The 18786-nt window shown below is 24.8% G+C and overlaps 1 protein-coding gene across 1 annotated transcript; it reads left to right on the forward strand.

Moving 5' to 3' along the window:
- The first annotated feature begins 238 nt into the window (after positions 1-238).
- On the forward strand, positions 239-1111 carry LOC124940677 (protein LURP-one-related 15-like). The gene is made up of 3 exons (XM_047481209.1): positions 239-531; positions 614-829; positions 907-1111. Exons 1-3 carry the CDS (start codon positions 295-297, stop codon positions 1072-1074), a joined length of 621 nt encoding a protein of 206 aa, XP_047337165.1. The 5' UTR covers positions 239-294; the 3' UTR covers positions 1075-1111.
- Positions 1112-18786: the final 17675 nt, after the last annotated feature.

Here is an 18786-nt window from a genome sequence, read left to right on the forward strand (position 1 = left end):
TTTATTTAGTATAAAATATGTGATTAAATTATAAAAAAAAAATAGATAAGAAATGGATAAAACAAATTATTATTTAGATGAAAAACAAATAGAGTTATTAATATTTTCTAACATTTTTTATTTTAATTTTTGTCAAAATATAATAAAATTATAACAAATAATGATATCTACAATTGACCATCCAAACATTATCGTTCTTTCTTCTATTACATTATCGTTAGAAAACAAATAAAAGGAAAATTACAGACTTTCAAAAGACCAATATAAATATCTCAACCGGGAACGTGATTATTTATGGCGTCGATTTCCAGCTCCGGCCAGATCTCAGTCGTGAACTCTGAATTCTGTTTAGCTTACCCAGTTGATATCATCATAAAAAAGAAGCTCTTCAGCCTAAGTAAAAAAAAATACGCCGTCACCAACGCTGATGGGGATCTCTTTCTTAACGTGACAGAGAACTTCTTCGGCGTTCATCGCCGTCGGTACCTCAGTGATACCGACGGAAACACCTTCCTTACTCTTCAGGAATGTGTACGTTTTTACTTCATTAAATCTTTTTCCAACCCCATATCTATGTGTTGTGTCTTTTTTGAAAAAGAAAAAACATTTTCAGATAATGACCATGCATTCAAGGTGGGAAGTTTTCATGGGAGACAGTACAGAAGATAATAATCTACTATTTAGCGTGAAGTCGCATTCTATGTTCCAAAGCAACACTGAATATGATGTTTTCATGGCTACCAATTCAGAGGAAAGTGGTTGTTGTGATTTCAAGATCTATGAAAATGAGATATATGCTGGAAACACTAAAAATAACCTTATTGCTCAAGTGAGTAATTTTCTATAATGTTATAAATTAATTCGATTTAATTTGATTTGATTCGATTTGATTTGATTGAATTGCAGATGAACGATCAAGGTAGTTTCATGAATACCGAATACTTGGTTAATGTTTATCCTAATGTTGATTTGGTCTTTATAGTCGCACTAGTTGTGATTTTTGAAGAAATTAAACATGGTGGAACATCAAATTCTGAAGGCATATTTGAGTTAGCAAACATTGTTTTGAGTTGAAGGGGTGGGATGTCATATAATACTTTAGAATTGTGGATTGTAAGAGCATCTCCATCGGTAGGTACAAATCTGATGTGGACAAAATTTGTACTTGGGTACACTAATGGGGAGATGGGTAGAAATTAGGAGAGAGAAAATTGAGTAGCAAAGTTTTGCTACTGGGTACAAATGAGAAAAAGTCAAAAAAAGTGGTCCCCACCCCCACTTTTTTATAAAAAAAATAAACATTTAAAATTTTTAAAAAATAAACCGTTTTATTTAATTTTTTATTTAACAAAATATGATTTAGTAGTCTATTTTTTTCAAGTATTATTGTGATAATAATTTACTAAATTATTTTTAAAAATTATTGATTTTTTTAATTTTTTAATATAATTTATAAATATTAGTTTTATTAATTTAAACAAATTAGTATAATAAAAAATAAAACAAGATTACTTGAATTATTGAATTAAAAAATATTGTATGAATTAGATGATGTGGATGGTGGGACCACAATTGTACTTGAGATGGTTGGGGAATAGAGGTATAAATTGAGAGGTATAATTTATTTGTGATGTGGCTGCTGATGTGGCACATATTTGTATCTATGTATGGGATGAGGATGCTCTAATCATCTAGTTTTGCAGTTTTCATTCTCTTGGGGATAAATGATTTTACTCATGTTTGATTTTGATTAGTTGGTCTTCACTTATGGTGTTAATGTTGAATTATTTGTTGTTTCTTTATTACCTTATTATAAATTTGAGAGAATAATATCATATTTATCTATAAACATGATTAGAGGTGTTAAATATAATTATATATTTTATTTCAAATTATAGTTGATTTTAATTATTATATATAAGTATATATAAATTGATATTGGTAAACTTATTAAAAAAATTGAAATAAAATTACAAATTTTAAATATTTTATTACTTATTATTTTAAATAAAATGATTAATTGCAAAGATGATATTGTTGCATAATTGATAGAATCATGATATATAGTTTATAGAAATATACTTTTGATGCGTGAACCGGATCAGATCTGGTAGTAATGAATAATCGAGAGCCTCACGTGTTGCTCCTCTACTTGGTTCACACGAGCCCGACTAGATCTCTTTACTTTCGACTGCTAGGACGAAAAGGACAAAAGGGAAGCAATTCAATTGCTAGATTAAAAGATGATTTCTTCATCTTGGAGTTCTCACCGTAATATAGCAAAAGCCGTTTTAAAAGATGAACAATTCTCTCTCTATTCCCTTCCGTTTTCTTGCAAATAAGTGAATCCTTTTGTATTAAATAAAATTCCATAATTAACCATTAATTATATATTATTTTATTTCACAAATAAATAATATTTCTTATTATTAATAATATTTAATATGTATTAATTATAAATTATTTTATTTCACAATCTTAACTCCATAATTAACCATTAATTATATATTATTTTATTTCACAAATAAATAATATTTCTTATTATTAATAATATCTAATATGTATTAATAATTAACCATCTTTCTCGTTTATCTAGTCGGTCAACTCTAAGTGTGTGACCTCATAGGACCCGATTATAATAGTTATAGGTTTAACCCCATTAATCGTAGTTGGCTTCTAGCAAAGCACTACGACTCCTAAAATAATTGAATTAAATTATATCGGTTAATTTGTCCTATCCAAGTTTAGTCATTGCACATTAAATTAAAGGACACAATTCCTTCAGATATGTATATATTAAATAAGTATTTTTTTTTAAATGTCATATTTTAAAAATAATGAAAATCGTGTAAGAATAAAAAATATAATAAATAAAGTAAAATAAAAAAATAAAATAATTAAAAAAACATTAATATATAAGTTAACGGTTAGATAAGGTTTCAGATGGAATTAGGGTTTCAGCTGGAGGAGGGTTAGCAGGATTAGGGTGTCGGTTGGAGGGATTAGGGTAGTGATTTGAGAAGAAATGATTTGAGCTAGATAATTGTTTCGATTGGCCGAGACATGTTTTTGGAAAATAAAATAAGGTTTGGGGACTTAGGCGGTAAAGAGTTTTTATTTAGGCGAAAAATGAAATTAAAAGGCCGGTTATAATATTTGGAGTAAAGATACTTGCAACTAATTTAAGAGTAACAGGACTTCAGTGTCGTCCTACTAGGTTTTTGTAAATTGGAATTGCAACTAATATAGGATTAAGAGGACTTCAACCCCAAATTGCGCTACTATTTTCAGTATTTACATTTCAACATCAGTGCAATGTTAATGCAAATTCAATGACATTTTAAGTAATTATTTTTCAACCCTCAAATAAATTTTTACAAATTGAAATTGCAACTAATTAATATAGGGGTAAGCAGACTTCAGCGCCAATCTGTGCTAATAATTGTAGTATTTACATTTCAATATCAGTACAGATGTTAATGCAAATTCAATGACATTTTAACAATTGTGCTATGTATTGCAATACTCTCCTTTAACCATAAGTAAATTTTAATCTACGTTAACTCTTGCAATAATCGCTTTACTACGTCAGTGTCAAAGGTAGTGCTAGATTTATTTTACACTAAAATTAACTATAATTTACACTCAAATTCACCATAATATTCACTACAATATACCATAATATTGAGGCTAACAAGTCTTGAACTAAAAAAAATATACCATATTATGTAATTAAATAAACCATAATATGTCATTAAATAAACCATAATTTAAATCATATTATTAGCAATCAAAAAATGTAATCTTCGAATTGTTCTTCCCCTAATATAGGTTCAACATCTCCATTTGTATTGTAATCTGAATCACTTAGTACAAATTCAGTTTCCTCTGAATCACTCCCATGCGATTCAATTTCATTTGATCCATCTAACTCAACATTCAAAATATTTAGGTCACTCAAATCATTGACATTGTACAACGATATATCAAGGTGAATATACAGTTCAATGGTTGGATAATCTTGTTGATACTCCACCTCCACATCATTTTTTCATATATCCTAAATCTTTCCTCTTGATTTTGTTTTACAAATGGCCAACCATTCACAATTAGGATCATTCATTGGAGTTGGATAGTACAAATAATAAACTTGTATGACTTGTTGTGCAAGAACAAATGGATCATATTTCTTCAATCTATGTTTCATGTTAATGTCAACTAATCTAAAGATTGGATTAACTCTAGTACCTCTTGTTGGATCATAAGTTCATTCATCACCTTTGATCGGAATCATGACGAGAATTAACAATCTATTTCACCCTGATCTAATATGATATTCAGGTCACAAAAGGCCTTACAATCATGATATAAATTTTAGGCAATCAAATTTTTAATTGAAATACAAATTGAATCATTCATTACCTATAATATGGATCCACCTCTAGAATATTCAATATGACATAATTGTGAGCCGCTAAAGTTTCTTAGCTAGACATAAATCTCCTTGATGAACCACTAGTTCCACGTCCAAGGTACTTGAAAGTTGAAATCGGTGGTTCTGTTATGTTACTAGCCCTTTAGTGTTCATTTGCGGTTGTCTTTGTTTGTAATTCACCTTCGATTCAAAATAATATGAAAAAACGTGGAGATTTCTTTTAAAATATACGCATTGCATATGGACGCTTCTATTCTGGCTTTGCCCCGGTGGTAGATTGTACGGTGTTAGAATAACTGGCCAACATGAATATGTTTTTCCAGCACATTCGGACCAATTGTTCTCGGATTTCTTGTTAAGATATTTCACTTTTGAAGATAGTTTACTCTCACTATCTTTACCAGGCCAAATCGGTTTGTGTGTCGCATCCAATGCTTTCCAAAACCTTTCTGATAAAATATATGTGTTAGAATTGGAAGAGGATGAAGCTTCATTTTCCACATTTGGTTGGTAACTAGAACCCATGCCATGTATCATTGACTCGTACTGATTTGTTGTTATTTCATTGTAACCGAGTGAAGGTCTTTTACGTCGAAAGGTGTATACATTCGAGGTTTGACTAGATTACCCATTAACAAGCCACGTATGATAGTTTTTCATGAATCCATGCTTAATCAAATGATTAAGACACAAATCCGACGTAATTTACTTTTGAATACGACATTGTAATCAATGGCACCTTATTTTTTCACCATCCATATAACCAAGTTGAGTTGTGGCAAATAAAATGAACTTTTGTACTCCTTTTAAAAAATATTCCATGCCTCCAAGGTTTCTCTTATACATCCAATCATGGTCAGACCTCATTTCTAATTATGTATATAATCTACAATACAGATTAAAAACAAGAAAATCATAGTTATCTATTATTATAGATTAAAATATCTTAATTCACTAAATTAATATGTTTATATCTAAGTCAATTATATATCTATTTATAAACATAATTAGTCAATAAATAAATATATATATATATATATATATATATATATAATAATGAAAGATAAGAATAGATAAAGTGAGTGAAGAAGTTTATAGAATTAAAGTAAAATTGTAAACATAATTACCTTGAAATGGTGATTAACTTGAAATGCAAAACCAATGAATTGATGTTCTTAATTTTGGTGATCAATGTTTGAAGATCCTTTCTAAGGTGGTGATGAAAGATAAAGTTTTGGAAAATAAAATGGTAGATGAATGATGTAAAATGAAGAAGATTGTAAGAAAAATGTAGAGAAAAGATGAAGATGAAATAAAGGAAAATGAAGAAGAATTGAATAAGGTTAGTAAAAAAGTACATGAGTAGATGAGGTTGGTGAGAAATAATTAATAATTAGTTAATGCTAAAATTGTTACTAATTAGATGTATAATATATTTGATATTCGATATGCACTAGTGCTTGCAATACACATATTATTTGTTAGTGCAAACAGTAATATAATATAATTTTCTAAATAGGTTAGTGCAAATATTAGTGCACATTAATACAGGGGATTTGTTCCCGAGAGTTCAAAAATAATTACAATACATGTCATTCAATCTGCACTAATTCTTGCAATACACATCCAAATTATTAGTGCAAACGCTAAAGCAGTATAATTTTCTAAATGGATTAGTGAAAATAGTAGTGCACACTAGATGATTTGTTCTTAAGAGTTCAAAAATAATTACAATATATGTCATTCGATCAGCTCTAATTCTCGTAATACACATCCAAATTGTTAGTTCAAACGTTAATGCGGTATAATTTTATAAATGAGTTAGTGTAAATATTAGTTCACACTAATATAGGGGATTTTTACCCGAGAGTTCAAAAATAATTACAATATATGTCATTCAATCTGCACCAATTCTCGCAATACATATCCAAATTGTTAGTGGAAACGCTAATGCAATATAATTTTATAAATGGTTAAGTACAAATATTAGTGCACATTAATATTGTAGATTACTATCCGAGAATTCAAAAATAAATACGACTGTACTAGTTCTCGCAATACACATTCAATTTGTTAGCGCAAACGCTAATGGAATATAATTTTCTAAGTTGTTTAGTGTCAATATTAGTGCACACTAATATAGGAGATTTTTAACTAACAGAGGGATAATATTTTTCAAACGCTCTACAATAATATTGGCACTATTATATATATAAAGGTTAAATATAACGCAAAACCATAACATATATAACTTATACAAATATAATTGCGAACCATTTATGAAGGATTTTATTTAATAGGTATACCAACTACGTTTGCACGGACGAGTATAAAAACGTTTGAAAATATATCATAAATTTATATATACCTTACTACAAATGTTATTGTTAAAAGATCATGAATGATTTTGTTTAATAAGTATAGCAACTACGTTTGCAATGATGGGTATGAAAATATTTGAAAATATATACCAAGTATAAATGTATATAACTTACTGCAAATGTAATTGCGAACAACTTATGAAAGATTAATTTTAATAGGAATAACAATTACCTTTGCACTGATGGGTATGAAAACATTTGAAAATATATTCTAAGTATAAATTTATATAAATTAATGCAACTCATATTACGAACAATTTATGAACTATTATATTTTATAGGACTAGCAACTACGTTTACACTGATGAATATTATATTTAATAACTTACTGTAAATTATGTTGCACACTGATTATGAACGATTATTTTTAATAGGAATAACACTGATAGATATGAAAATAACTGACAAGTAAAAATTTATATAAATTAATGCAAATCTTATTGTGAAATGAATATTTAAAAAAATATAAAATACTAGTATAATATATTATGCAATGATGTTTTATCATAGTACTAGAGATATAGTTGCGAAAAGATTATTTATTTGTTTTACTACAATATATAGTATAAATTTAAATAACAAAACCACTAAAGTTATTTCATATTTATATTTGCAACTATAACAATCCTATATTATATTATTTAATACAAAAGTTGATGAAAATATAACTTATTGCTAAATATTTTGCAAACATTGAAATTTAATTTATTTTGCAAAAATATTTGAGTTGTTTGTCGATTTTCTTATTACTATATTTGTTGCAGACTTCGATTTAGAATTTTGTGTCATTAATTTATTTCATCTTAATTCAATTAATTTCATTTTATATAAAATAATAATGAGTAATAGATATAAGTAGTTATTAAATTTTAATTATAACAAGTAAAATATTTATCTAATTTAAATAAAATAACAAAATTATTTAAAAATTAGTGTTTAGTTGTCAATATAATTACAACTATTTTTTTAGTTATTAAAGTAAAAATGAAAGTAATTTTATTTAGTATAAAAGATATTGTGAATAAATTATATTAAATTATTTAAATAATTTTTTTTTTTTGAATAATAAATTTAGATCAAATTAAATAAAAAAATTATTAATATTTTCCACCAAATATTGAATTTGGTTTTTGTCAAATGCTTGTGTTTATTGTTTGATATCTTATGTGGGCTTGATTGCTTGAGGCAGGGGTGACAAATGTAGTGTGAGTGGTCAAGATAAATAATTTCATTTTATCCCCACGTTGAGGCACATTAACGTGTTGGTTGATCATGTCGCGTACAATTAACTGTTCTCAATTATGGACGATTTTTCCGAATACAACCAAGTGTTGATTGTATTGGAAGACAAATAAAATATTATATTTATCATGAAAGTTGGAACGTATTGCTATTGAGTCATGCCCTTTAGACTTAAAAATGTTAATGTCACGTACCAAAAGATCCACATGAAAGTGAAAGTGTACGTGGATGACATGATCGTCAAGTCAAAAGATCGATAGAGCTACATTTAGATGTTTGATGATTAAAGGCTTGAGTCTTGAGACTTAAAGGATTGAGATTTAGGCTCGAGCCTTGAGGCTTTATGTTTGATTCTTTTTTCGTTTGAATTTTGATGCTTGATTCTTAAAACTTTATTCGTGATTCTTAATATTTATGCTTGATAATTAATGTTTGATGCTTCAAATTATAACAAATAAACTCGTTAATTAACTTACTAAAACAAAGAGAGACAAGGTTTTACGCCTTATTGAACCTAACTTAATTAAATATTTATTAATACATTTTTATTATTTCAAATATAAAAATAAATAAAATTCAATCTGTAAATTAACTTACTAAAATAAAGAGAGACAAGGTTTTACGCCTTATTGAACCTAACTTAATTAAATATTTATTAATACATTTTTATTATTTCAAATATGAAAATAAATAAAATTCAAGCTGCAAGAAATTTCAAAGATAACATAAAGAAGAAAAACATCTATACGTGTAAAATAGTTTAACCATCTAAACATTGAAAAGTAATAGGTAGTAGACATTTTCTTCTCTCTATCTTCTATTTATAAAGATATCAAATGTGAAGAATAACAAAGAAACAAATAAAAGGAAAATTAGAGGCTTTCAAAAGACCAATACAAATATCTCAACCGGACGGTGATTATTTATGGCGTCAACTTCCAGCTCCGGCCAGATCTCAGTCTTGAACCCTCAATTCTGTACAGCTTACCCAGTTGATATCATCATAAAAAAGAAGAACTTCAGCAGCCTACGTAAACAAAAATACGCCGTCACCGGTGTTAATGGGAATATCTTGTTTAAGGTGACAGAGCACTCCTCCAGCTTCCATCGCCGTCGACACCTCCATGATCCAGCCAGAAACACCATCCTAATTCTTCAGGAATGTGTACGTTTTTACTTCACTAAATCTTTTTCCAACCCCATATCTATGTGTTGTGTCTTTTTTGAAAAAAAAATACATTTTCAGTTAATGAGCATGCATTCAAGGTGGAAAGTTTTCAGGGGAGACAGTACAGAAGATAATAATCTACTATTTAGCGTGAAGTCGCATTCTATGTTCCAGAGCAACACTGAATATGATGTTTTCATGGCTACCAATTCAGAGGAAAGTGGTTGCTGTGATTTCAAGATCTATGAAAATGAGATATATGCTGGAAACACTAAAAACAACCTTATTGCTCAAGTGAGTAATTTTCTATAATGTTATAAATTAATTCGATTTAATTTGATTTGATTCGATTTGATTTGATTGAATTGAATTGCAGATGAACGATCAAGGTAGTTTCATGAATACCGAATACTTGGTTAATGTTTATCCTAATGTTGATTGCCTCTTTATAGTTACACTAGTTGTGATTTTTAAAGAGATAGAACATAGTGCATCATCAAATGAAGGTATTTTTGAGTTAGGAAACGTTCTTATGAGTTGAAGCCGGTGAGTGAGGATATGATTGTGGGTTGTCATATAATACTTTAGTGGATTATAATGCATTTTTCATTCTCTTTGAGATAAATGATTTTCGTAAATGTTTGATTTTGATTAGTTGGTCTTCACTTATGCTGTTAATGTTGAATTATTTGTTGTATCTATAAACTTGATTAGAGGATTTAAATATAATTATATATTTTATTCTTAATTATAGTTGATTTTAATTATTATAAGTATACATAAATTGATATTGGTAAGCTTATTAAAAGAATTGAAATAAAATTACAAATTTTAAATATTTTAAATAAAATGATTAATTGCAAAGATGATATATATATATATATATATAAAAAATAAGTACTTTATTTTAAAAAAATATCATATATTAAAAATAATGAAAATCGTGTAAGCACACCAACAAAAGCATGACATAAAAATAAAAATAAAATATAAAAAATAAAAATAAAAAAAACGTTAATATATAGGTTATCGAATTCGTGAGTACTCGAGAAGACAATTAACAATCCCGACGGACTATATCGATTTTTCAGAACGAGTCTCAGAAATAATTATAATAATAATATTATAAATAAGTACTTTTTAATCAAAATAAATAATGACATATTTGTTGTTCAGTTTGTTTAATGTCAAACTCTCGCAATAATAATAACACTATTATTCTTTTTTTCGTTAATTTAATAAATACAATTTAGTTAAGTTTGTAGATATATAAATAAAATATTTTATACATGAGTATATTTGACACTTTTAGATAAATATGATATATTTCATATATATATATAATAAATTATGTAATTATTTGTTTTTAAATAATTTTGTTGAAGTTATATGTGGTAGTCTATAGTCTTGTGAACTAATGAGATGTGTACACTTTCAATAAAAAATCTACGTTCTCTTATTTCATAGTATTGTTGCAATTAATGTGTTGGATCGGTCACTAAATTTATTTATCTTGTTATATATACACATAATAATGATTAATAAAGGTTATTGGGTTAAGGTTAGAATATGGGGTTATAACTATTTGAAGATTATTTTGAATTTAACACAAAATTATTATATATATATATATATATATATATATATATATATAATTCACCTCCTAATATACAAATCACACATAACTAGCAAAGATTGTAAAGTCTATTTGTTTCTACTTGTCTGTTCTTTCTTTCTCAGATAATTTTACTTAAAAACTAAAACAAAATTAGATAATTTTTTTTATTAAGAACACTTAAATTTAAGTAAGATTACTATAAAGATCGTGCTAGCGCCACAAAGATTGTTCGATTGAAAAAGTCGACCTAAGAGACCAAAAATTCACAAATTTAATATATTCTCACTAAAACAGATATTCATGAGTGTGAGTGTTATGCTAATTCTCTGTAAATCAAAGAAAAAATTATCAGAATTGTGTTAAGAAGAAACTTAATTCACTTAAGTACTAAGAATGATGAATATAGAAAGATAAACATATAGAAGAAGAATAAAAGTATTGGATATTTTCATTGATAGACATATATTCATGCCTATATATAACCTACAATGAGATAATGAAAATTTTAAAAATATAAAAAGTCTAGGAATATGAAAAACCTAGAAATATGATAAGTTTTTAAAATATAAAATGAAAACTTTTTTGGGAAAAAATAATAAAAAGAATGTGTTATAAAGGATGGGTTAAGCACATATAGCCCGTAAACACGGTTTTTCGTCTGACGGACTCGAACACAGTATCTTTTAAGGAGGCTAAATATTCTATCCACATTTTGTTATGTTAGGCTTGAAGAAGGGATAAATATAAATTTATTGAAATGTATATTTAATAGTGTTTGTTTAATAACTTAGGAATTTCTTTATTTTGATTGAAATGAATTAACTCGTACACGTGGAGTTATGGTTGTCTCCATTCTTCTTAGTCTCCTCCATAATCAAGACCCAAACATAGAAGATAGACTTAATTCAAGCCTCCACGTCATCTATATAATTCAAACAACATGAAAACAATGAAAAGAAAAATCAAATCCACACTAGCTTAATTCTATACTATAATATAAAATAGAATAATATTAATAATAATTTATATATTTACAATCACTACCAATATATTCAATTAGATGACAATGACTTTAACATGTTGCAAGAAAGTTGACCCATTTTGATCTTTTGTTGTTTTGCTCAATGACATCATCCATTGTCTTGCTCAATTACATCATCCATAACATCCATGGCATCATTTGAATTTTAAGTCATTATTTAATTCGTTTGTAAATAATTATTACTAAATAATATATTTTTGCATTAGAAAAACAAATATCAAACATGTATATTTGGTTTAAAAAACATATAACATCAAATGTGTATTGCACTATAAAATTGTAAAAAACTTAATTGTTAGGATAAATTTGTACATATAGAGAGTAAACGAGTCGAGTCGAGTCGAGCCAAGTATTATACTACTCGAACTCGACTCAAACTGCATTGTAAATACTCGAACTCGATCGAGTATCAAAATTTATACTCGAACTCGGCTCGATTACAATTCGAGTTACTCGAGCTCGAACTCAAAATCTCGAAAACAATATTTTATTAATTAAAATTATATTTTATCACTAAATAATATCTCAAATATAATATAATATATATTTCACAAACTATATATATAACCACAACACTATTTAAAGATAAAAAAAATATAAATATTATCACATAATTAAAGATAATTCAATCACAAATATCTCATATAAAAATTACAAACGAAATTAAATATTTAAATGATGTTCATTACAAATATTACAAGTTTGACAATATGATGCACTGGTCGTATTCAAATTTTACAAGATTCAAAATATAAAATAGTGAATACAATAAACAAGTTGCTCCGTTAAAAATAGAATAAAAAAATGGATGCTTCAAGATTGGAGGAAAGAGAGAAGAAAGAGAGGGGTTGACCATTTAAGAATGGAATTAGGTGAAGAGAGATGAGTTTGATTGTTTGGAAATGAAGTAGGAGTGAGATGGAGGATTTGAATGAAGTCGTGGATGGTGCAAGAAATTAGGATTTTTTTTTTTTTTTTTTTGTTATATATTTATTCATATATATACATTATGGTAGTGTTTGATTATGGTAGTGTTTGGTATGGGTTATTAAATATATATGTATAAGTTGTAGAGGGTATAAATTATAAAGAGGTATTAAAAGGTATAAATTATATAAGTTAATTTTGTTTGGTTAAAAGTATAAAATAGATATAAATTATATAGGTTTTATTATTTTGTGTTTGGTTTTGGGTATAAAAAAGTAGTAAGAAGTGTAAATGATTATTTTACCCTTATATTTATATAAATTATTTTAATATTTATCTTATAAATAAATTATATAGATATAAGTTTGTATTAATTAATAATAATATCACTAATTTATATAATTTATTAATAATTAAATACAATATTTTGATTTTTAAATTAATTATATATATGACTATTATTTTTTAATTAGTATTATTAGTTTTAAAATAATTATTATATTTAATTGTGTATAAAATTATGACAATTAAATTTTTTATACTTAAAAATAATATAATTTTTGTTTACAAAGATAAATAAATATATAAAAATAAATAAATATAATAAATATTTTTAAATATAAATAAATATTTAGTTATAGGTTATTAAAATGTAATAAAAAAATTAAAATTTTAATAATTTATAAAATTAAAGGGTAAAATAGAAATATTATATTTTATTAATTCTTATATATCTTTGTATTTGTAACAGGTGATAGTAAGTATAATGTTGTACCTCTTTCAAAATATAAATTATACTAGAATAACAATATTCTAATTTAGTGTAGATAAAGTTATCCATAGTATTTTACCCCATACCAAAAGTGTCATAATATATAACTAGCTACACGACACGGGCTACTCGAATAATAAATATAAAGCTCGAGCTTGATTTTATAATTGAGCTATTCGAACAATAAATATAAAGCTCGAGCTTGATTTTATAATCGAGCTACTCGAACTCGATTCGAGCTCGATCAAACCGAGTTCAAGTTGAGCTTTGACCGAGCTACTCACGAGAAACTTGACGCGTTTACACCCCTATTACGTATCAATTATGAGTTATAAATAAATTATGTATATTTTTAAATTTTAATAATGTAAGCACTAAAAATGTACGTACCGAATTTATAAATTTAAAATAATTATTTTAATTTATTTTCAAATAAATAAAATCAAAATAATTAATCCCAATGCCAAAACCTAATTGTAATAGTTAAAATTTAATTAATTAAGAATAATGGCCAAATAAAATAAATAAATTATTTGGGATAAATATTGTTGTACTCATTTTATCTCAAAATAATTTTAGAAAAATCAAGTGATTAAAATAAATAATTTAGAAAGAAATGTGATACTCATTTTATCCCCAAAATTATTTATTTAAACAAAAAATATAAAAATAAAATTAGCAAAATATTTGTCATATTTATTTTAAATATTTTGTATTTAAAAAAAATTAAATATAATTTCAAGAGTGAAAGAAAAAATCAATTTCAAACAAATTCTTCAAATTTTAAATAAATAAATAATTTGTAATAAGTGTAGCCGATATATAGAGAAATTGCTATAGTTAAATTCGCGACCTTTGAACGGACGTTGGATTTTCAACCAAGGCCTAAGAGTCGTGATCTGCAGCGAAACGAACGTGCGTCCCACCGCACGGACGCACCAGATCAATTAATGCTCCGTTAGCTAAAACGCAACGAAGCGCTTGATCTCTAACGGACGGAATGCCAACGACACATTCCGCGTTCGCCAAATACACCCAAAATGCCGATTTTTAAGGTATACCGAAAAAAAGGTAAGGTATGATACCATATCGAAATTATTGGTATGGTAAAGGTATGATATTTTTAAGATTTTGGTATATCGAGATATACCGAAATACCAAAATAGTATTTATCAGTTAATATATATATATATATATATATATATATATAATAGTTATAAGAAAATAATTAAATATATTTTGATATTAATTTAATTATAAAAAATATAATTTTTTTTTGAATAATATCAAAATATAATTATACTGAATTATTATTTAATATATGTCATCTCTACCTTATCGATGAGATTGATTTTTTTGAAGTTAATATGTTTTTTAGTTATCAAAGGTATAATATCAATACCATACTGAAATTAAGGTATAACGAAATCAAGTTAAGGTAAAGGTATGAATTTTTTGTATACCGAAATTAAAGTATATTGAAATCAAGGTATACCGAAATCAAAGTAATGTAAAGATATGCATTTTTTGCCTACCAAAATTTTAGGTAAAATATAAGGTATGGATAAAACACTAATGTATACTGTACTCACCCACCCTTAGATAAGAAGGTTAGTTTATGACAAATTTTTAAAATATCATTTTATATTTAAAATTAAAAAAATTAAAAAAAAAATAAAAACAATTAAAAAAAATATATTTTAATTGATAAACTATCGTGATTTAATAATTTTAAAAAATAAGATAAATGAAATTTAAATAAAAAAACTCCCCACTAAACGGGTTCATACCTAAACCCAAAAAAGGTAAGGTATGATACTATACCAAAATTATTGGTACGGTAGGTATGAGATTTTTAAAATTTCGGTATGGTATCATACCTTACCTTTTTTCGGTATACCTTAAAAATCGATATTTTCAATATATTGCGGTACGGTATTTTCGATATACCTTTAATATCGGTAATTTTTCACCCTTATATCTAACAATATTTTCAAAATATTATTAAAAATTTTTAAAATTCCAAACTAGAAAAAGAACTAATAACTCTGATTTGTTTTTTTAGATTTTTATCCAAAACTCAATGTGTCAATTTGAATATGAATTTAAACAGACAAATGTTATTAAATTTGTTAATATATACCTTATTAAAATATATTGAAAATTATAATTTTACTTAAATACATATTCGAATAAGATATAAAAAAAAATTTAAAACAAAATTTTTTTTTTCAATCCCAAATCCAATTCTAAATTTTGAAATTTTATAATTGGGACAATATTTTCACTTATATTACTTTATATAACTCTTCACTCATTATATTAATCAAAATATCAAAATACTCTATTTAATGAGAAATGATTGAGACAGCGAATACGGAGCGAAAAAACTTCTATTCATTTTGTTGGGAAGAAAGCACCAAATGGAACATTGTCACGTCAGATGGAGTAAAAATAAGAAGAAAAAACAATTTGCTGAAAAATATGAAAACGTTTTCTACCCTCATGTAAAACGTTTCATACCTTCATTTGTAGTGCTATACTCTATTTTAAATGATTTGTTTTTAGGTCATAAGTTGTTATATTCATTTAAAATAATTACATGTACAACTTTTAATGTTTGAAAATTAAAATTTATATAAAAAAAATTATGTAAATCGTTTGACAGGTTCTTATAAAGCGATTCATCGACTTCATGTAAATTAATGGTCACATTCATGGAAGTATCATTTGATTTGTTGTCTTTCTTTGCCTTGCCATATATCTTTTATTTAATATTTTCCCTTGTTTTATAACTTATCTATTTAAAAGATAAAATATCATTAAACACTAAAATTTAGTTTTAAAAAAAAATAAAGTCAACCAAAGATTTTATCTTAAACCCATATAAAAAAATCCAAATAAACAAGCTCCAACACATATCAATCTCAATGATTGAGCTGCCCTGGCCATTTGATGGACCCAAATGCATATGATTTTTTTTTCACTCCAATCATCTTTTAAGTGTTATTTATATATACAAATTGTTTTTCCCACCCCCTCCCATATTCCCAACCCCCGCTTCACTATTTAATTAATTCAAAAATGACTTATTTATCCTTATCACCTTTATATATTTATATATTCTTATTTTTTTTATTTTACTTATTTTTTTTATTTAATTATTAAGATTTTTTTATTAAATATAATTAATTAATTTTTAATATTTTTTTAACTTTATTTATTTAATTAAAAATACAAAATATTATTATTTTTATATTATAATTATTTAAAATATATTAAATATTAAAATGTGTACTAATTTAATAAAATATAAAAATTTAATATTTTATTATATTAATTATATATATATATATATTAAAATACTTATAAAAATTATTTATTAAATAATAATTAATAATTAGTCTAATCATAATATTTTAATTAATAATATTATATATTAATAATTAGTCAAACATAATATTTTTAATTTTAATTAATAATATTATATATTAATAATTATTTTTAATTTTAATTAATAATATTATATATTAATAATTATTCAAACATAATATTAATAATTATTAATATTTTTATAAATAAAATTATCTATTAAATAATAATTAATAATTAATCTAATCATAATATTTTACTTAATAATATTATATTTAATATATTTTAAATAATTATAATATAAAAATAATAATATTTTGTATTTTTAATTAAATAAATAAAATTAAAAAAATATTAAAAATTAATTAATTAATTATATTTAATAAAAAAACTTAATAATTAAATAAAATAAAATAAATAAATAAAATAAGAAACGTAAATATATAAAGGTGGTAGGGATAAATATGTCATTTTGGAGTTAATTAAGGAGTGAGAGAGGGGGTGGGAATATGGGAGTGGGTGGGAAAAGCACCTCCATTTATATATAAATGAATTATAAGTTTTAAGAGAGGTGGAGTGGGCCGACTTAATCGAAAAGTTGGTTGGGCTTACCCTAGTATTGAACATGAGAAATAGTTGATAAAAAAAATGAGTTTTGTTCAGAATAGTTGGGCCTTGACTAAATGGGCCTCACTTATTGTTATAGGCCTACTAAATCCTTAATTACTTGTTAAGTTTCTAAGTGATTTATAATGATTTAAATTTAAGGCTTATTTGATCTTAAATTATTTGAATAGTCAAATAAATTCGAATTATTTGCAAATAATTTTACAAATAATCCGTTCTATGTTAAAAAAAAAACATTTTATCCTTATATGACCAAATAAATAATGCATAGCAAATATAGTTTTCAAAAAAAATATATTTTGATTTTGAATAATAAATTGTTTAAAAATTAACATAAATTACGATAAAAACTGTCATTAAAAGAGTATACTTCACATTCAAGAATCAATCATAAGGATTGACTTCAACTCAAATATCTATTCTCAAACCCAAAATGCAGTGAACATCCAATCAAACAACATTCAATCAAACAGTAATTCATCTTCAACCCATAACCCAAACTCAAATTCAAAATCAAAATCAAAAGAATAATCTCATAATATTCCTTTTTATAATAATTTTTAATTTTTTCAATATTATCTATATATTTATTTAAAATCACAAATTGAACCATAACTTTAAAACAACTTATTAATTACTTTTAAATTCTCATTGAATTAAAGAAAATTTTGATAAAATTAATTATAAATTAATTATAAATTAATTATTTATACAACTGTATAAAACAAATTATCCATCTTGTATTTTATATGTAATCGGAATGTCTTTTTCAATTTCTTAGTTATATAATTGGAATGTCTTTTTCAATTTCTTAACTATGTAATGGATTATTGTATTTTTATGGTTTTTTTACGTGTTTTATTTTATTAAAATTGTTTTTATTATTTATTATTTTTTATCAATATTGTTTATTATTATAAATTAATAATAAGTAAAAAATATTAAATATAAATATTAACAAATTTAAATATAAGTTAATCATATAAACAAATTAAAATTATTATGAATTAAATATATAAATAAATTAAAATATAAATAAATTAAAATATAAATAAATAAAATATGTAAACAAATTAAAATATAAACAAATAAAATATGTACACATTAAAATATAAATAAGTTATATAAATTAATTAAAAACAAACTATAAGGACTGAGATGATGAAAGTTTTAAAAACTTTTTGAGAATGTGAACAAGTATC

Source organism: Impatiens glandulifera, chromosome 5 (genome assembly GCF_907164915.1).
Source record: "Impatiens glandulifera chromosome 5, dImpGla2.1, whole genome shotgun sequence".
In the NCBI taxonomy this organism is placed as follows: domain Eukaryota; kingdom Viridiplantae; phylum Streptophyta; class Magnoliopsida; order Ericales; family Balsaminaceae; genus Impatiens; species Impatiens glandulifera.